The following is a 21,563-nucleotide window of genomic DNA, read 5'->3' as shown; positions in this document are numbered from 1 at the left end:
TTTCCCCTCCGTATCCTTACATTTCTGCCTCTTTCTTCCCCCAGCTCAACTCCCTCTGCCGTCTGGTTACAAACCTTCTCTGCCTCTTACAGTCCCCTTCCTCCCTACTCTCAGGCACCCCATGTGGCTAGGCTTCCTTTCTGCTCTGCTAGTCACATGCTGTCATCTGTTCCTCTCCCAGGACCACGATGTTCTGAAGTCCACGGCTCCACCTTTTATCCTCTCGCAGAATCTCTGTGAAGTGCCTTACCGCTGCTGCTCCCCTTACTATCCGTGATCGAGACCCGCCCCCCTCCCCATGTTGCTGCCCAATCCCTGGAGATCCGGCTTTTAAAATTTCTCAATTTTATTCACCTGCCATTTTCAAGGCTAAATCTATTTCATCTTATGGTCTCTTTACAAGCCCCTCAGCCATCCTGTCTCCATCCGTTTTCCCTTATTCTTTCCACCTCATCAGTTTTCCTCTCTCTCAGGTTTCTTTTCTCTGAGGCTGCCGATCCCATTGCCCACTTATTTATGCCAAAGAAGACGCCAGTAGGAGGGCCGCCTACGGGAAGAGACCGTTTTCCAACCGAGGGAAGAATTGGGGACTGAAGAACGTTGGCCGGGATCATCTGTCCCTAGGCGGGGTGAGGGGACTGGCTGACAGGGAGGGAAGGCCCGCGGGGCGGAAGGAGCGGCCTGAGGAGACGCGAGGCCAAGGGGGCCGGGGTCTCAGGAGCGGGGCGGGCTCTCCCGAATCCCGGGACCGGGGAGAGGACGCGGCCTCCAGGGGCCGAGAAGGCGAGGCTGAGGGGCGCGAATCCACCTCGCGAACGCGGGCTTTACATGAGGCGAGGGGCAGAGGTAGGAAAGGGTTTTAAGCAGGAAAATGTGCGAAAGGCGGTGTCTACTGAGACCAAAGGCGGAAAAGCCAAAGGCAGGCACCGGCCTCTGAGATTCCAACCCAGAGGAAAATACACCCAGTCCGTAACAGCTACGTCTGGATTGACTGGGGGCGGAGAGGCGGGTGCTGAGATTTTAGGCCCGTGCCAACCCCCACGTCGTGAGGATGGAGTTGGAAGGAGGACCCCCGCCGCCACCGCCGCACAGTTACTCTACCCACGAGCAACTTACTCTCAGCGGGATGACCATCTCTCCTCGGAGTCCGCTTCCGGTTTCGTAAAGGACGGCGCCAGAGGGGCCAGAGAGGGGTTTCCGGGGGCGGGGCCTTGGCGGAGCGCTAGGTGCCTGGAGAGACCCCGGAGCCCGCCGGGAGTGCTGGGAGGCAGGGCAGGCGCAGAGCAGGGGGCGGGGAGTGGGAGGCTGATCCTATTAATTTGAAATTGCTTTTTTTAAATGTATTGTCCCACTTTGGGGGGTGGGGGTGGGGGGGGGGGGGCCGATGCTGGGTCCTCCTTGCTGCCTGGGCGCTTCTCTAACTGCAGTGAGCAGAGGACTACTCTAGTGTGTGGGCTTCTCATTTCGGTGGCGTCTCTTGCCAAGAGCACAGGCTCTGGGGCACACAGGCTTCAGTATTTGAAGCTCCCTGGCTCCAGAGCACGGGCAGTAGTTGTGGCTCACGGACTTCGTTGTCCCAAGGCACGTGGGATCTTCCCGACCAGGGATGAACCCACGTCTCCCGCAGTGGGCGGCGGATTCTTTACAGTTTCAAGGTGAAAGCTGGGCCAGTTAGAGTGATACAGTATCCTAACAAGTTGAAAACGGTTACAGTAAAAAGTTGTTTTTTCCAGCAGTTTGCTTACATGTCCAATTAACTGAATGTATATGAGATAAAAGGTTCCAGGTAAACTTTTTAAATATCTTTCCCCAACTCGTTGACAACAGGAAACTTTACATGTTTGATAAATTATATGTAGTTTATAAATATCTAGATCATTCCCAAATAAGATAAACGAGTAAAATACTACTAAAAATAGTATTTTGCCTTACAACTCTATAACCATTTGTTTTTGTCTTTGAAATCTTTGGGACTCGGGACAGTAAACTACACAGAGAACAACACAGCATTTTCCCACACTTTCCATCAGATCTTACTCCCTTCCTGGTGAGGCCCTCACATACACAGCAGCAGTGGGCACCTCAGAAGAGACGACAGTCCCCTTCAGGTCACAGACCAGGCCCTGGTCCATCCCTACCCAGAGTAGAACACCCCTGCTCAGCCCAGATCTCAGCCCTCAGGAATAGGAGGACTCAGAGTCCTGAAGCTCAATGAAGGATTCAGATTGGAATCACCTGGGGAACCTTAAATATAATTAACGTTGGTTCTCACCCCATTTATTTGAAAGGGACTCTGGTCAGGGCACAAACATGTATTTACAAAGTGCTTCTTTGATCTAATGTGAAGACTGGGTTGAGCATCAAGAATGAATGAACGGATAGTGAAAATGTGGTGTGTGTGTATATATATAGAATGGACTATCACTCAGGCATAAAATCTTTCTTTTTTTTGGCTGGACTGTGCAGCCTGGGGCATCTTAGTTCCTTGACCAGGGATTGAACCCAGGCCCTGGCAATGCAAGCACTGAGTATCAGCCATTGGACTGCCAGGGAATTCCCTAAAATAAAGAAATATTTCCATTTGCAACAACATGGAAGGTACTAAGCTAAGTGAAAAAAAAGTCAAAGACAAATACCACATGGTTTTACTTATCTATAGAATCTAAAAGAGAAAAAATTGCAAAATACAGTGAAAACAGACACAGAAAAAATACGTGATTTACAGAATGGGGTAGAGGAGTGAATTATGTGAAGGAGTTTAAAATGGGCACATTGACAATTACACAATAAGTAAGTCAGGAGCATGTATAATATACAGCATAAATAATAGGGTCAATAATATGGTGAGAATTTTGTTTGGGCACAGATGGCTACTAGACTTACTGTGGTGGTCATTTCATAATGTATGCAAAAATTAAACATTAAACATTATACCTGAAACAAAAATTGTACAGCAATATGTTTCAACTAAAATTAAAAAGATGTTCCATTGTGGAGAGACACCATACTAAACTAATTAATATAGGTGGCAAGGCCCATAACCAGGGCAGTCACCTCACTTGATATCAGAATAAAGACTTTTGAGGAAAACCACACAAATGCATGACAAAGCTGATCCAAATTTTAAGCCTGGTAGAAAATAACACAATTCTTTCTAGGGAGAAACTTGACAAATGTACTGAATGTGATCAACTTTATAAAAATATATATGCCTTTGTGGTCTTGAAAGAGTTAATATAATATAGAAACCATACAAGAATGTTAAGACTTTACAGCAATTACTCAGGATACTTCACAAGGAATTCACACTAGACAGAAACATGACAAATGTAATGGGGAGATAAATCTTCACACAATCCTCTCAATGAACTTACATATAAGAAAACTTACAGTGGGAGGAAACTCAGTCTATTAGGTTTGAAATAACCAATCTCAGATGTTAAATTCTACAGAGAATTAAAAGTTAAAATTTTTTAAAATCCATGAGTTGATACCTGTCAAAGGATCAGACATCTGTGGAAAGATCTAATTATCTGCAGATGGTACATTGTTTACTCAATTATCTGAGGTCTCGTGAAAAGGGTCCATTGTTAATGACCTACAACCTGAAGTTTGAAATCTGTTGATGTTATTGTTCCATTATCTGCCTTTCATTTGTCACCATGATAGTCTCAGGAAAAGACGGGTAAGATTAAACCCCACCTATTTCATTAGGTGGGGTTTATTCATATCTATGAGACCAGGAAAAACTAGGACACTGATTTTAAGAAGATGGTATAAATTTGAAAGCATGGGGACAGCCAGAGTACATATGTAAAAATACCTAAAATATGCTTTGGGGACCTCCCTGATGTGCTTCCCTGGCTCAAATGGTAAAGAATCTGCCTGTAATGTGGGAGACCTGGGTTTGATCCCTGGGTTGGGAAGATCCCCTGGAGAAGGGAATGGCAACCTACTCCAGTATTCTTGTCTGGAGAATCCCATGGACAGAGAAGCCTGGTGGGCTGCAATCCATGGGGTTGGAAAGATTTGGATATGACTAAACGACTAACACACAACACACACACCTGGTGGTACAGTGGCTAAGACTCAACCCTTAGTGCAGAAGGCCAGAGTTCGATCCCTGGTCAGGGCACTAGATCCTAAATGCCAAAACTAAAAGATCCCATGTGCTGCAACTAAGACCCGATGTGGACAAATTAATTTAAAAATAAAATGTCATGTTTTTGGTGGCCATGACACCTTCTCTAGATATGTTGTTACAAATGAGGGCCATCATTGATGATTATATGAAAGATTATTCTAGCAGATGGTCAAGAAGTAGAGTAGAACTTGACACTGTGAAAGTGAGGTTTTCATATGTGTTTCATGATGGGCTACATGTGGAAGAAAAAAAAAAGCAGGGGAACAATGGGTTTTTTTTTGTTGTTTGGTTTTTAGCCACACATCATGGCATGTGGGATCTTAATTCCCTGACCAGGAATTGAGCCTGTACCACTGGCATTCGAAGGCAAAGTCTGAACCACTGGACCACAGGAGAAGATCCCCTCTCCCTTTTAAAAGGGAATAGCTGTTATCTACCATGGTGGTGGTGATGGTGGTTTAGTCATTAAGTCATGTCCTACTCCTGTGATTCCATGGACTGAGGCCCACCAGGCTCCTTTGTCCTTGGGATTTCTCAGGCAAGAACTAGAGTAAGTTGCCATTTCCTTCTCCAGGGAATCTTTCTGACCCAGGGATTGAACTCGCATCTCCTGCACTGGCAGGTGGATTCTTCACCAGTGAGCCACCAAGGAAGCCCTTTGTTGTCTACCATAGATTATGGAAAATTCGTTTTATTTCAGAACACTGCAGACAGAGTATTACTGAAGTTAATTCAATGAAAAGAACAGGAGTAGAGAGTGCTTGACAGGGATTTAAATATGCACACTGTTTTTACATTTTGATACTATTTTGTTTTGAATGTATCACTTTCCATATCTCAATTAAGGAATGAATGAATCTTCCCTGGTGGTCCAGTGGCTAAGACACTACGTTCTCAATGCAGCTGGCCCAGATTCAATCCCTGGTCAGGGAACTAGGCCCCACAAGCCACAACTAAGACCCACCAGAGCCAAATGAATAAATAAAAATAAATATTAAAATAATTAATACCTGCCTGCAATGCATTAGACCCAGTTCTCCTGTGTTTCCTGCATTGGCAGGCAAATCCTTTGCCACTGAGACACCTGGGAAGCTCCATAGCAGTTACATTACTATATAATTAATACGAGTCTAATCTTAAAATATATTTGGAAGTGATGTTAGAATATTTCCCAATTACAAGCCTCCTGTATATTTCTCACATTCAGGTACGGTTAAAAAGCATTTCAAAATGGGTTCTTTGATTCCTTGCCCTGATACTGGAATCAGAATAACTATATCAAAATTGGCAGTCCAGTGGTTAGGAATTGGCACTTTAACTGCTGAGAGTGCAGGTTCAATCCCAGGTCAGGGAACTAGGATCCTGCAAGCCACATAGAATAGCACCGCCCTCCCTCCCCCAAATATGGTGAATTATTTAAGTGTATTTAGAATCAGATAGAGCAGAAAGGAAATAAATCTTTGACTCATAAAACATAAGGGCTCTAAAAAGTTTTGCTTGGCATTTCAAACATGAGGCAAAGTCACCATATGTTATGTGGAATATTGTACTCTCGGGATAAAGAACAAAGTCTTTTGATATATTCTCTCCCTAACACTTTTTCCCCCTTTGTTTTTCTTTGTTCAAGAGAGAAATATTAAATTAGAAATTTCACATCTATTATTAAAATCATGGTACCCATTTAATGCAAATGGCCAATAATATCAGAAAATAATGACTAGGATTATTGTTTCATGAAAATGAGACCAAATCTATAATCAAAAAGTGTTTTGCCTCTCAACCTTCACTCTTCTTGGTCTTTCAGCAGCCATATTGCTGTGAGGACACTGAAGACTAAGTGCTTATGGAGGCTGAAGGGGCAGAGCACTCATCACATCCCACATGGCATCTTCTGGAGCTTCCTGTTTGGTGAGAATGATAAACCTAATTGTTTCAGTTACTATTTGCCAAGTGGCCTCTCACCCACGAATAAAAACTATCCTACCCGAGAAAAAAATTACTGCTTTGTCATGGGTGTAGAATGGAGCATTACTCAAAGAATCCTAAATTGAAATTGTGTATTATAGCAGGGGAAGGAGAGAATGGAATGAATTGAGAGAGTAGCACTGAAACATATACATTAACATGTGTAAAACAGACAGTTAATGGGAAGTTGCTGTATAACACAGGGAGCTCAAACCCAGTGCTCTGTGACAACCTAGAGGGGTGGGATGGGGTACGGGGTAGGAGGGAGGTTCAAGAAGGAGGGGGCACGTGTAAACTTATGGCCGATTCATGCTGTTGTATGGGAGAAACCAACACACCACTGTAAAGCAATTATCCTCCAAATAAAAATAAATTAAAAAAAAAAGAAAATGTTGTGGAGTAAAAAAACTTCATGAAGACATTTCTTCACTGATGAATTAGATCTGTTTAGCACATGTTGGAGAAAATTCACAATGTGTGAATAAATCACACTGTGAGAATTTATGACAAACATTCAAAATGCTTGGGTGTAATGTAACAGAGTAAGGAATTTGGTGCCACAAATACAATATGATTACATGTTTATTAGACTATTTGACTTACTGCTCTATGAGCCTACCTATTACAGAACCCTTTGCACTGATAAAGTGCATTCACACACCTGCCAGTTGAAAATGGTTTCAATCACTGGATATCAAGCAGGAAATAAAATCAATACCCTGCCTTCAAGGAGCATATTCTATAGGGGAAAGTCACCAATAATTAAATCATATATGATACTGTTAAGTACTATTAAGGTGTACATGTACAAAGATGGAGTGACAGGGTGCCCTAAATTAAACAATGTGTTCAGAAAATGCTCATGTAACAAGAAGACATCTGAATAAAATCATTATTTCAAAGTGTGTGCCATCCAGATACAAATGGGGACCCATGAAACAAAGGATCTAAGTGGCTTCTGGCATCCTGGAACATAGGACTTTGGCTCATTTTCCATTTCTGACCTCCAGAACCATAAGAGAATAAACTTGTGTTCCTTCAAGTCTCTCAGTTTGTGATAACTTGTTAAAAGTAGAAACAGGAAATTTAAGGAAATAATGCACGTACAGAATCAAAAGAATCTATACAAATTTCTAGAAAAAAGTATAATTTGCAAGGTGTCAGGACATAACGTGCAAAAATCTATTGTAATTTTATATGCATGCAATTTACAAATGGAAACTGAAATTAAATATAGAATACGATGTTTGCTCAAAAAGAAGAAAAATGTGTAAATCTAACAAGATAAAGACTTTTATGCTTAAAACCTACAATGGGAAGGAATGAAATCAAAGACGATCTTCTATTTAGGTCACCTGAGAGAAACATAGGATATTCACTGAACTGTTAATAAAACATACCAGATTAATTGACTGGAAGATACAACATAAGAAGTGATATTAAAATATCCCAAGTGACATACAAGTTTAATGCATTTTCCGTCAAGATTTTTGTAGATTCAAACAAGATTATTCTAAAAATAACAGAGAGAGGCGAAAGAACTAGAAGAGCTAAAATACCTGAAAAATATTGCAGTGGTTGGAATCGCCCCACATGATCTCAAGATTTTTAATACAGTGACAGGAATCAATACTGTGTGGGATTTGTGGAATAACAGACGCAAAGACCAATGGAGCAGAATGAGGAGACAAGAAATAGCCCTCCATCACTACAGTTTTTCCCAGATGGCACAGGGGTAAAGAATCCATCCCCCAATGTAGGAGATGCAAGAGACGCAGTTTCAATCCCTGGGTGGGGAAGAAGCCCTGGAGGAGGAAATGGCAACCCACTCCAGTATTCTTGCCTGGGAAACCCCATGGACAGAGGAGCCTGGTGGGCTACAGTCCATGGGGTCACAAAGAGTTAGACTCGACTGAGCACAGTGCACAGGACATTAACCCTTGAACATCACAGGTTTCAGCTGTGTGGATTCAATTATATGGGCATTGTTTCCTAATAAACACTACTACAGTGTAGGATCTGAGGTCAGTTGAATCTGAGGATGCAGAACCATGGATATAGCAGGATAGCATTAAATTATACATGGATTTAGAACTGCTCAGGAGACTAAACCCTAACTCCCTGCCTTGTTCAAGGGTCAAGTGTACTTCCCACTACTTTTTGACAAAGGTACCCAGGCAACTCAATGAAGGAAGGCTGGTCCCATACATGTGCTCGTCAATGAAATATTCATAGTACAAAAGAAAATTTCTCCATTTAAACTTTACATCTGTCATACATCAGCAAAAAGTTAATCAATGGTCTAAAACAAATTATGGAACTTTACACTATAAGAGATTTAGGAAAAATGCTATAGAACAAAAACTTCAGAATCTGGAACTTGATGCAGAGTCCTTAGACATGTCACAAGAGCGTGAGCCAGGGAGAATATACAAAAACCTTAGAGTGAAAAGGGTTTTTGCCTTCAACCTTCAGCCTTCTCAGTCATAGAGCAGTCATGTTACTATAAGGTGAAGATTAAGTACTCATGGAGGTTGCAGAGGCAGAGGACCCCATCACACCCCACATGGCAGCCTCTGGACTTCCTGTTAGATGAGAATGATAAACCTCTTACTACTTTCAGTCCCTGTTCTCCAGGCGGTCTGTCACTCACAAATAAAAACTGTCCTACCTGAGCAATAAGATTACTATTTCACATCCATGGCATTTGTGAGATAATCTTGAGAATGAATGAATGAATAAATTCCTCCTCTTAAGGCCTGACCACAATAAAATACATTTATCTGGTTTCTATCCAGAATGAATTTTCCAATGAAGCCTAAGATGTAGATACCTGCTAAAAGCCTTGTTGTATCACTGTATTATTAAAGTCTCTCGCCAGGATGGGTCACCTGATGGTAACTCGGGCTTGACACTGAAGGATTTGCCACACTCATTATATTTGAAAGGTTTCTCTCCAGTATAAATTATCTGGCAGATCTCAAGGTATGAACTTGGGCTGAAGACTTTGAGATACTTAGTACATTTATAAGGTTTCTCTCCACTATAGATTATGTGATAGAAAATGAGGCTTGCAGGCACAAAATCTTTGGTATATTCATGGCATTTGCTTAGTTTCTCCCTACTCTGAAATCTCCAGTGAATTGTACGCTGTAAATTTTGAATGAAGACTTCCCACATATGTCACACTTACATAGTTTCTTTCATGTATAAATTATCTGATACTTAGTGAGGGTTGAGAACTCAGTAAAGGCATTTCAAGTTCATTACAGCTGAAAGCCTTCTCTACGTTATGTATTCTCTGATGAACTGCAAAAAGTGAATTTCGACTGAAGACCTCCCCACACTCATGACATTTGTAAGGTTTCTCTCCCATGTGAATTCTCTGATGCTTTCCAAGGTTTGGTTTTTGAGAAAACAACCTGCCACACTCATTACATTTGAAAGGTTTCTCTCCAGTATGAATTCTTTGATGACTTTCAAGATTTGAATTTCGACTGAAGACCTTCCCACACTCATTACATTTGTAAGACTTTTCTTCAATATGAACTCTCTGATGCTTTGTAAGGTATGCTCTTTGATTAAAAAATTTGCCACACTCATTACATTTGTAAGGTTTTTCACCAGTATGAATTCTCTGATGACTCACAAGATTTGAATTTTGACTGAAGACCTTGCCACACACATTACAGTTATAAGGTTTCTCTCCAGTATGAATTCTTTGATGACTTGCGAGATTTGAATACTGATTAAAGACCTTGCCACAATCATCACATTTGTAAGGTTTCTCCCCAGTATGAATTCTCTGATGTCTTCCAAGATGTGAATTTTGACGGAAGACCTTACCACACTCATTACATTTGTAAGGTTTCTCTCCGTTGTGAATTCTCCGATGAATTCTAAGGCATGAATTTTGACTAAAGACTTTGCCACATACATCACACTTACATAATTTCATGCCTGTATGGATCACCTCATGTGTGGAGAGGTGAGAGCCACGATTAAAGGTTTTGCCACACTCATTGCATCGGTAAGGTCTCTCTCCGGTATGAATTCTTTGATGACGTTTAAGGGAGGAATTCTGACTACAGACTTTGCTACATACATCACATTTATACACTTTCTCTCCTGTATGCCTTATCTGATGTCTACGGAGGGATGAGCCGTGATTAAAGGTTTTACCACACTCATCACATTTGTAAGTTTTCACACGAGTGTGAGTTGTCCAATGACTTACAAGGTGTGACTTTAGACGAAAAACATTGCCACATACACCACACTTATATAATTTCTCTCCTGTATGGATTAGAAGGTGTCTACTGAGGGAGGAGCCATAATTAAAGAATTTACCACACTCGTGACATTTGTAAATATTTTTTTTAAATATATGCAGTTCATCCTGAAAGCTTAACACAAGTCTATTTTTAATTGGCTTCTTTCCTGCATTCCACCTACCTTGTCTATCTCTTCTGTGAGTTACATTTTCCTTATATATTACAGGCATTCCTTTGTAATTTCTTTCATCATTCTTCCACTGACACCCAAAGTCATCTTCCTGGATTTCCGTGAAGCAAAAATATTTCATTTCAGGGCTTTCTTGTCTTTCCAATGTCACTGTTTGGAATGCATCTCCTCTATCACTACTTGCTATTGGTTGTAATTTCTTGACCACATGTATATGAGAGATATCTATAAGATACAAAGAACCATAAGGTGTTTTACTCAGTACAACTCATGAATAAAAGTGTAATGTTGAATATATGACATTAAACCAAAGGTAGGGAACTGCCTGGCAATCCAGTGGTTAGGGTTCTGTGCTCCCACTGCAAGGGTGATGGGTTCGATCCCTAGTCAGGGAACTAAGATGTTGCACAGCATGGTCAAAATAAAATAAAACAAACCAAAACTACTACTTATGCCCAATAAGGTTATGAAACTTCCGAATCATGACCTTAAAAATTTTAGGAACACTAAAGGAATAGGACTCTTTACTAAAGAAAGTGATTATATGTAAGGTGAGAGTATGACATGGTTGGATACCATCACCGATTCAATGGACATGAACTTGGGCAAACTCCAAGAGATACTGAGGGACAGGAAGGCCTGGCATGCTGCAGTCCATAGGGTTGCAAAGAGTCAGAGCACAACTTAGAGAGAGAACAATAACAATAATGACAGCTGAGTTCTAACACCCTGTGACAAAAACATTCACACTAGACAAATGTAGGTTAACTCTCAAAGAAAGAATATTTTGTCACTATGACACCAAAGCATATACCAATTAACAATACATATACTGTGGTCTCGCTATTAAGAAGACAAAAGATATTATACTGTACATATATTCTGTATTCTACATCATACAAATAAATGCTAAAGACCACACAATCCACTGTAATGTACATAATCCAAAACAAACTCATCTAATGAATAACTAACTGGTAGTATGGAATTACAAAACACAGCATACAAAAATGGAAGAATCTGTTAACACAATTTTGCACAAAAAATTTTTCTGAATATCTGCTATAGAGCTATGTACCCATAAAGAATATGCATTTTACAACATTAACAAATGGTACATGTCAGTTGTACTCTATAATAAGAGCTGAAAAACCATCATATATTAATTACAATTAAGAGTTAACCAATAAAATATTCTAGAGTTATGTAAGCTAACAGCAAATAAATAAAGTCATTCCCAGCCTTCACTGAACACTTAAAATTCTCCAGTTCATTGGCTCTAAAAAGATATGTAATAAACAGCAATTTGTAAATTTATCAACTAGGGTCAGACACAATGTTGATTAGCACAAACTGGAGATGAAAAGCATACAAGATGTGATGCAAAACAGTATTATAATAAACATGACAGAATATTAATATAACTATTTATAAAAAGTAACTTTTCAGGCTTCCGTGGTGGCTCAGTGGTGAACAATCCGCCTGCCAATGCAGGAGATGTGGGTTTCACCCCTGATCCAGGAAGATTCCACATTCCTCAGAGCAACTAGTCCGTGTGCCACAACTATTGAATCTGTGCTCTAGAGCCTGGAAGCTGCAACTACCAAAGCTTGCACACCTTAGAGCCCTGCTCCACATCAAGAGAAGCCGCAACATGAGGAGGCCGCACACAGCAGCTAGAGTGGCCCCTGCCCTCCACAACTAGAGAAAAGCACAGGAAGCAATGAACAGTCAGCACAGCCAAAAGTAAATACATAATTGTTTTTAAAAGCAACTTTTCAATCATGATTATAAAACATGCAAGAGTCTAAGCCATCAAAGAACACTAATTTGTTTCAAAAGGCTTGTTTTTAAAGGTTTAAAAGGCATGAGGTAAATCAACACAAGTTTTCAAATCACAGGTTTGACTCACAAATTTCTATGCATGACCACAATTGATACAGAAAGTACTGAGAGACACAGGATTTGAACCGGAACTAAATCTAAAGGATGACTGCTCACCCCAGCAGTACAGATTACAAAATATTAAAACAAATACCAGGAGTTTAAAAAGAGTATTCCAAGGGAGACACAAAAGAAGTCAGCCATGTAACTAATAATGTTATTTAGCCACCCTTCCTGAAAATGGTTTTTCTAAGTCTTCACAGCTGCACATAGTGATTTTGGTCATGTCATGAGAAAGTCGTACAACATTAAAAGAGGGACCATTTTTATACTGAGTGATGTGGAAGGTGGAGCGATGAGTGAAGGAGTGCTGGGGAAACTGGGATGAAAATAATGATTTAAATAAGCGAGCAAATGAAAGTCTTCCCACATAAAAGTACCATGTGAAGAAAGGTCCAGAATGAGAAACAGCATGAGTGGAGCACAAGGTATATGCATATGTGGGAGCACAGCTGGTGATTGTATATCGAGGTGAATATAACTGTACCAGAGAGCAGCCAAGATGGCGGAGCAGACGTATCCTATGCTCACTTCCTCTCATGAGCACAATCATCTCACTTTCTTTCCCAAGCCCCAAAATCACAATAATCTGCATTATGACCATCACTGACAAAGACTAAAATCTACCAGAAAATATCTGCTGCAACTAAAGCCATAAAGAAAGAACCCCAACAATACAGGAGGGATGGGGGGGACCCATGATACAATCAAATCTCATACTTTGTGTGGGTGACAGACAAACTGGAGAATAATTACATAACGCAGTTTCTCCCACAGAAGCCCCACATCAGACCCTCCAAACCAGGGGTCCAATATCAGGAAAAGGAGAATGTGAATATAGTTTTCCTGGAATAAACTCCTACATCATTTCCTCTGGCTCATAGAGGATGGTCATTAGTATCTGGAAACAAGATTGACACCATGTCCTTGAGATGGGCTTTCATGACAGTCCTCAAAGCCAAGAAAAGAAAAAAAACAGCAGGGAAAGACTCATCAGTGAGGCTCTCATGATACTTTCTATCTCATATCTTACAACATGCTGACCAATCTACTAAGTAGCTTCAAGTGGTGACTTAGTACATAGCAGGAAAATATTAAAACACTTAAGGAAAAGCACTGTCCATCAAAAACTTTCTCTTAGTAAATTCACCCCACAGAGAGTCCATCCTGAGCTGTCTACTACAAGTGGATTATCATAGTAATGAAACTGGATAAAATTATAGACTCTAGGAATATCTATTTCAAAAGCAAGTTTCACATTCAAGATTATAAACTTTTCTACTTGAAGGCAAAAATGTGCTAGTTATTTTTATATGTCTCCCAGAGCCTAATGAAAGCCAATACAATAATTAATCTATTTATTATTTAATCACACATACACACAAAATCCCTCAAGTTTCAAAAGGTAAAATCATGCAAAGGTAGAAGAATATGGAATCAGGAGAGTATACTGATTAGGTACAGACATAGAAGAGCCATAAGAGAGTGGAAAAAATACAAAATTTGGTGAAGAGATGAAACCATGCACTCAACCCAAGATGCCAAACCAATAGCTTGAAAGATACACATATTTCCCCGGTGAGGAACTAGGAAACAAAAAAAGAGGATCTCTTTGTCCACTGTCTTTGTAGTTTTGCCATGTAAAATTAAGCGAGACCCAATCTACCTCCCTGTTTCACACATCCCCGAAGTGTGTGGCAAAAATCAGAAGAGAAGAAATGGCTGCGAAATCTAAACAAGGGGAGAGGGCTTGAGACAACAGCTCCCTGAAGGTGCCACATGGAATCAAAAAGCATGTGCTTTTGATTTTGGTCAATGCCTTCCCATCTTCTGATTAGATCTTCTAAGAACACAAATGGGGATGAAAGAGAGAAAAGCCCAGGGAGTGAGTCTGGAAGCATCAACTCTTATTTGTATAGACTGAAAACTGAGCATCCAATGAAATGGAGTCCAGAGAGAGAAGTGAAAGGGGGTAAAAGACCCTTTTAAAGCAACCCTCTTCACGGTGCTCAAAGTCAACCAACAACGAGTTCACAGGGACCAGATGGCAGGGTGTAGATCATGATGAAGACTTTGCTTTTGTTTCTGGTGGGGCTGCACCAGAGGGTGAAAGAATACATTCTACATGTTGAAGAACAGAATGATAACCCAGGAGTAAGAAAAATGTGCTCTCAGCATTCTCAATAAATAAACTCCTGTTTTCTGAAAAGAAATCTCCCACGTGGGTGGAGTTACCCAAAGACCAGTAAAACTGCCACTTCCTCTCTGCCCTTCTGAGATCTAACCTGTGCTCAGACTTTTGATACATTTCTATCCTCTTGGTGGTTTGCTCTTTTCATGTCACTCTTCACAGGCTAGAGCTGTTCTTCTTGTTTCAAGATGGAAATAATATTCTGATCAGAAATAGAAATTTCTGCTTCTCAAAAGAATAAAATGTGAAGAGCTGGGGCTTTTCTAGCTCTTTGTTCAGGTGAGGAGTGAGGACATTGAACACGGGTCTGAAAACCTCTATCACAGGTTGGTCTACCACTTGCCTCCTACTAAATGCAGAGGAAACAGTGTAATAATCAGATAATGAGCTCTCTTCCAAGAAGTAGTGGAGCAAAAGCACAGGGGCAGAAAAAAAAGAGAATCAGATATTTTAAAAGTTTGCCCTCAGCCTTATAAATACTTAAGCTCTGGAACAATGCCTGATGTATCATGAAATGGATTAAACATTTGCAGAAAAGCTAAGCTTAAACTCATGATACCACATCATGAAATTTTTCATGTCTGAATCAACAGGGATTTCAGATCAATCAAGCAAAACAGGGGCTCCCAAGGGGCACAGAAGGGAAATGCAATGATACCCAAGGACAGATTCCAATTTCTGAAGCGAAGTGATCCTCACCCACAGAGATCAGGTTCCTGAGGGTCTCCACCATCACATCCATGTAAAAGGCCCTCTGAGCAGGGTCCAGGCATTCCCACTCCTCCTGAGAGAATTCTACAGCAACATCCTTGAAGGTCAACTGTTCCTGAAACAAAAATATCTCATCAAAGGGCCATGAAGAGAGTTATTTTTGCACAAAATGAGAAGAGGAGAGAGGAGTAAGGATCCGTTTAATTGAAGTATGTATTCTGACAGATCCAGGTAAAGGTATCTGGAGCAAATTATGCATCCGTAATTTTAATTTCTTATCCCTTCTCATAGAGATTATGATATCCTCCATACAATGTAGGTTTTTCACTTTTTCTGGACAACACACAAACAACCTAGAAATAAAATTCAATAGCAGGTGGTCTATGTAGAAATGTTACCTATTATGTTTTACATACTATGTGATATTCAATATCTAGATGAGCTACAGCACCAGTGGGATCTTCAGAGATGACAAAGTCCACAATGGCTTTACAGAAAGGTCAAAATCTGCAATTATGACAATTACAAGAGCAATGACTCGAAGTGTTGGAACACTTCCTATATGCCAAATTTCATTCTTAATAAATTTTTTACATGTATGAAACTGCTATAAACATAACAGCTCATTAGAGATGATCTCTTCCCATCTTACAGAGGAGAATACTGTGCCAGACACACTTGGAGACACGACTCAGGTCATGAAACTAAACAGCAATATCAGAACTCAGAGGGTTAGCCTCTGGAATTGAAGCTAAAGAATCAAACAGTTGAATAAGAGAAAAAACAGTATTAAAGGCACACTGACAGAGGGTTCATTGAGAAAATCTGAAAGAAGTTCATGGTGAACAACATGGAAGAGCATAAAAGATCATCATATACGTGGGCTCACACAGAGACACATAAGATGTTAATAATCTTATTGCTATTTAAACCATTAACATGATACTCCAAAAAAAATTTTTGAGGTCAAGGATTATATTTAAGATATAATTTCAAGTGTAAAGATAGGTTTGAAATATGATGTTTTTATCAAAACCATGGACTTGTACTTCCATGTACTCACACACACACGTAAACACACAATTACTTGAAAAGACAGGAGTTCCCTGATGGTCCAGCGGTTAGGATTCAGTGATTTCACTGCTGTGGCCCTGGATTCAATCTCTCGTTGGGAAACTAAAATCATACAAGTGGCTTGGCTTGGTCAAAATTTAAAAAAAAAAAAAAAAGATTTAAACATTCCACTGGAAGGCTTTTCTTTTCAGATCAGAAAGAAGGCAAGGATACACACTTCTGAACTACTATCCACCAAAGTACAGAAAGCCCTTATCAGAGAAATTAGACAAGAAAAAGAAATCAAACTTATCCAAACTGCAAAAGTAAAATTATCTCTTTTTGTGTAGATGACAACTTTCATGTGTAAAAATAATAAAGATTTCACAAGGAAATTGTTACATCAAAAAATAACTCTAGAAAAGTTGAAGGATACAAAAGTCCATGTGCAAAAATCAGGTAAATTTCTATACATAATGGTAGTGGTGGTTTAGATGTCTGTGTGTTCAGTCCCTCAGTTATGTCTGAGTCTTGTGACCCCATGAACTATATAGCCCACCAGGTTCCTCTGTCCATGAGATTTCCCAGGCAAGAATACTGGAGTGGGTTGCCATTTCCTTCTCCAGAGGATCTTTCCAAACCAGGGATAAAATCCAGGTCTCCCGCATTGCAGGAAGATTCTTTACCGACGACGGTACCAGGGAAGCATATACACAGTGAACAATGTCAAAAGAAAATTTAAAAAGAATCCTATTTCTAAAGCACCATAAGGATACAACACTTAATAAGAAATCCAACAAAGACGTGAAAAACTTGTATACTGAAAACTATTAAACATTGCTAAAAGTTATACAAGGAGATACAAATAAACTGACATCCTATATTCTTGGATTGAAAGATTAAATATTCTTAAAATGAAATTACCCAAAGTGTTTTATAGATTCAATCTAATCCCTATCAAAAGTCAAATGGCAATTTTGGTAGAAAATGTAAGTTATTACACTAAAATTCATAAGGAATCTCCAAGAATCCCAAATTGCCAAAGAAGAAAGGAAGGAACCCTTATAGATTTCAAAACATATTACAAAGTAATCAAGATGGTGTGGTACTGGCATAAACACAGATATATAAAGCAGTGCAAGAGAACAGAATGCTCAGAATTGATTTTGCATATACGCAAAATGCATTTTCAGTGGTGCCAGGACCATAGAATAGAAGGAAGACAGTCTCAGTAATAAATGGTGCTGGGAAACTGGGTATCTACCAATAAAAGTATAAAGCTGGAACCTCACCTGTATCAAAATGAGAAACTTCTATGTGTCAAAGGAGGCAATCAACACAGTGAAAAGCTAACCTCCAAGGAATGGAGATGATGAAAATGGATTAAGAATCTCCATGTTTCAGAGATTGATTTCATAGTTTAAAATCAAAGGAATGAAACACTCTGTATCACTGATATCTCTGAACTTTTCATTCCATTCCCAATCATCATGATTTTTAAATCATCAATATACCCATTTAGCTTCTGCCCAGTCACTTCAGTTGTGTCTGACTCTTTGCAACCCTATGGACTGTAGCCTGCCAGGCTCCTCTGTCCATGGGATTCTCCAGCCAAGAATACTGGAGTGGGTTGCCATTTCCTTCTCCAGGGGATCTTCCTTACCCAGGGATTAAACTTGCGTCTGCCTGCATCTCCTGCATTGCAGGCAGATTCTTTACCCACTGAGCCACTTGCATTAGCTTCTAATACAGTATAAAAAGCCAGAACATATTTGCCATAATTAGTCTGTTTTAAAAAATGCACCAGGTGAAAATGCATATTAACACCTGACTTCCATGTGCAGCTTCTTTACCCTAGTTGATGGAGAGCAGACAGGGCATCCAGATGGGCCCTAAGCAATCCCTGCTGCCCAACAGCACTGAGACCCTGTCTCCAACCCGTGGGTGAGAAGCCCTGCCCTGGAGAGTGCCCAGGGGAGCCTCCTCACAAGGGCCGGGTCACTGGGTCATGGGGAGACGGGATCTAAGTGGAGAGGACAGGCCCTGAGGGAAGGCCCCGGGTGAGTGTGCATGTATAGGAGTCAGACAGGACACTTCAGAGTCGGACACGATTAGCGAATCCAGAGAAGGGCATTTCAGGAAGGACAGACTGAGAATCAATTGAGAATATGACCTTACCTGAGAAATAGCCATTCCTGACTCCTTTTCTTTGCTCTTCCAGGCTTCTTCCTCAGTCTGAGTCTTTGGAAGTCAATCTTGAAAGGTGAAAATAGTCAGTTAAATGCTTAAAATCAACACACCCCCTTCCTATGCCCCAAACACATACATACACACACACACACACACACACACAAACACACACACACACACACACACGGAAGACCCCGCCATGTGGAACAGACAGTCTTCTGCTGCACACTGTCTCAGGAGGGACTCAGAACAGTCAACTCCTACAGAGAGATCAACAAGTCAGTTCCTACATTTTTTTTCAGTGCTTGATAGATCTTTGAAGATCAAATAGTGTAGGGTATCCTTTTTTTCACCAAATATATATTTTTTCAGATTATTTTCCACCAGAGGTTATTATAAGATATTGAATATAGTTCCCTGCACTATACAGCAGGTCTTGTTTAATTATTCTATATATAGTAGTGTGTATGTTCTTCCCAACTTCTAATTTATCCCTCCTCCTCCTTCCATGTTTGGGAACCACAAGTTTGTTTTCAGGGTCTGCGAATCTAGTTCTGCTTTGTAAATAAGTTCATTTGTACCATTTTTTTTAGATTCCACATATGAATGAACTCCGGGAGTTGGTGATGGTTAGGGAGGCCTGGCGTGCTGTGATTCATGGGGTCGCAAAGAGTCAGACACAACTGAGCAACTGAACTGATAAAGTGATATCATGTGTGTCTGTCTGATTTACTTCACTTAGTGTGACAATTGTGTCTACCTACACCATGTGTTTCCACATATTATTCTCCTGTCTCCCTATTTCTGTATCTTTGTCTTTTTGTTCCCCTCTACTTTTCTGCTGTTCCTGGCCCCCTATTTTCTCACACCTGTCTCACTCCACTCTGCAAATCATTCCCTCTCTTGATGCTCCTTCTCTCTAACCTTTCTGACTGCCCTACATCTCTATATATTTCTGCCTCTTTCTTCCCCCTTCTCTGCTTCCTCTGTGCCCTTCAGTTACACCCCTTCTCTGTTACACTCCTTTCCTCCCCACTCTCGGGCACCCCAGGTGGTGATGCTTCCTTCCTGCTCTCTCTCCCTTCGCTCTTGCAGTCAATAATTTTCCTCTCCTCTCCCAATCACCATGATGCTCTGAAGGCTATGGTTCCACCTTTTATCCTCTCCCAAACTGTGTGAAGGGCCTCATCATTGCTGCCACCCTCCTACCAGTAGATCTAGAGCCCCTCTCCCTATGTCACTATCCAATTCCTGGAGATCTGGCATTTTTAACTTAATTTTCGATTTTATTCACTTTCTGCTTTCAAGGCGTAATCACTTTCACTTTACTATTTACAAGTCCCGGTCTGTTCCCACTGGTTCTCCCTCAATCTTTATCCTTCTCAATTTTTCTGTCTCAGTCGCTCTCTCGGTCTGCTTCTCCTGATCCTCCTCGCCCCTGCATTTACGAGGATGGCGACTGAATAAGACGCCCGCGGACTGAAAAAGACCGTTTGGAACTCTGGACCGAAGAACACTGGGCGTCACAGGGATGGCCCACGTCACCACGTCTACCCTGGGTTAGGGCGGACCAGGAGAGGGGCCTTGACGAGCAGAAGGACGGGTCTGAGGAGACGCGAGGACTGAGGGGCTGCGAGCGAGGGGGTCTTAGGAACGGGGCTGACTCTCCAGAATCCCGGCATCGGGAAAGGACGCGGCCTCTCCGGGAGCGGGGCGGCCGGCGCGGCCTCCAGGGGCCGAGAGGGCGAGGCTGGGGGGCGTGGGGGGGGTGGGGGGCGCGAGTCCACCTCAAGGACGAAGACTTTACTTTACATGAGGCGGAAGGCAGAGATAGTAAAGGGTTTTAAGCAGGAAAATGTGGCGAAAGGCAGTGTTTACGTGGACCGAAAGCAGAAAAGCCAAGGGCTTCGGTACTGGCCCCAGAGAAATTGAAAACCCAAAGGGAAACGGCCTGCGAACTCTTAACACACGTCTCGGTTTACATGGCAAGTGGGGGCGTGAGAGGGAATTTAAAGACCGCAGTGACTCCAAAACCCTGAAGATGGAGTCAAAGAACCGCAAAGCACAGATATAAGCTAGAAAAGAGAAACTTACGCTCTGCAGAGTGACCTTCGTCCCAAGCATTCCGTTTCCGGGTCTGCAGAGAACTGCGCGTGCGCGAGGCGAAGAGGCGGTGCTTCCTGGGCGGGGCCTGGGCGGAGCGCTAGCGACGGGGCGGTGGGCGGGGAGTCCAGGTCTGAGCCTGGACCACCCGAGGGCGGAAAAAGGGGTGGTGGAAAAGAGGGTGGGTCTCAAGGTCCCTTCCTTGACCGGCTTATTTGAAGTTTCAGAGAGTAACAATTTTAAGGTAAAGTTCGCATTTCTATGGGCCAGTTATGTCCAAAGGTAACATAACTTTCAACTTGTTCCCTCTGAACAAGTTGAAAACGGTTTAAATAAAAGGTATTGTTTTTGCAAGCAAGCTGCTCTCCTGCCCTGCCAGTGAGGCCTTAAAGACAATTAAGGGTTCTGGAAATGTGGGTCTCCCAGAGTAGTTGACATAGGACAGTAGCTGGATGCGGGAGCATTTTGTGCAGTTAGAATTAATTTAAGCAGTTTAAGGAAACAAGAACTGAACTTGTCTCTCTATTACACACTAGAATGAGAAATACAAAACTTTCCCTACATTGTATGGTCTATTTCATAATGCAGAACAGCTTCTGTACTCCTATCTCTCACTGCAGAGGCCAAACTAAACACTGTTTAGTTCCAGAGACAAGGAGAAGATCTGGGATCTGATACTGGAGTACTAAGGGAAGTGATAATTTAGACTATTAACCATGGCTTTAAAAAGAGCAATATTCTTTTTAAATTGTTTTAAATTTTATTGCTTCTCTTTTTGCTAATGTGTTTTAATTATTT

General features: G+C 41.2%; 1 protein-coding gene across 15 annotated transcripts in view; it reads right to left on the bottom strand.

The window, feature by feature from the left end:
• Positions 1-20,893, bottom strand: part of LOC147354496 (zinc finger protein 665-like) — a 37,672-nt gene extending 16,779 nt beyond the window's left edge. For 6 of the 15 annotated variants that reach the window (XR_015146472.1, XR_015146473.1, XM_086354287.1 and 3 more), the window contains exons 1-4: positions 20,757-20,893; positions 18,651-18,727; positions 15,408-15,534; positions 10,565-10,798 (exon numbers count right to left, since the gene is read on the bottom strand). Coding sequence is in view for 12 of the 15 variants with exons in the window: in XM_086354287.1 (XP_086210413.1) it covers positions 10,565-10,798; positions 15,408-15,534; positions 18,651-18,665 (376 nt within the window). In the remaining 3 variants the exon portion in view is untranslated. Of the gene's footprint in view, positions 1-1,116; positions 1,164-1,529; positions 1,690-5,806; positions 6,046-6,673; positions 10,799-11,331; positions 12,275-15,407; positions 15,535-15,835; positions 15,927-18,650; positions 18,728-20,756 lie in introns of those variants that run through there. The other 9 variants (XM_086354278.1, XM_086354281.1, XM_086354279.1 and 6 more) reach the window with 7 other exon arrangements.
• Positions 20,894-21,563: the final 670 nt, after the last annotated feature.

This window comes from Bos grunniens, chromosome 18 (assembly GCF_055505025.1).
Source record: "Bos grunniens cultivar Pamir isolate PY7600 chromosome 18, Bosgru_T2T1.0, whole genome shotgun sequence".
In the NCBI taxonomy this organism is placed as follows: domain Eukaryota; kingdom Metazoa; phylum Chordata; class Mammalia; order Artiodactyla; family Bovidae; genus Bos; species Bos grunniens.
Note: the sequence above shows the minus strand (reverse complement) of the source record. Positions and strands in the feature narration are given on the sequence as shown.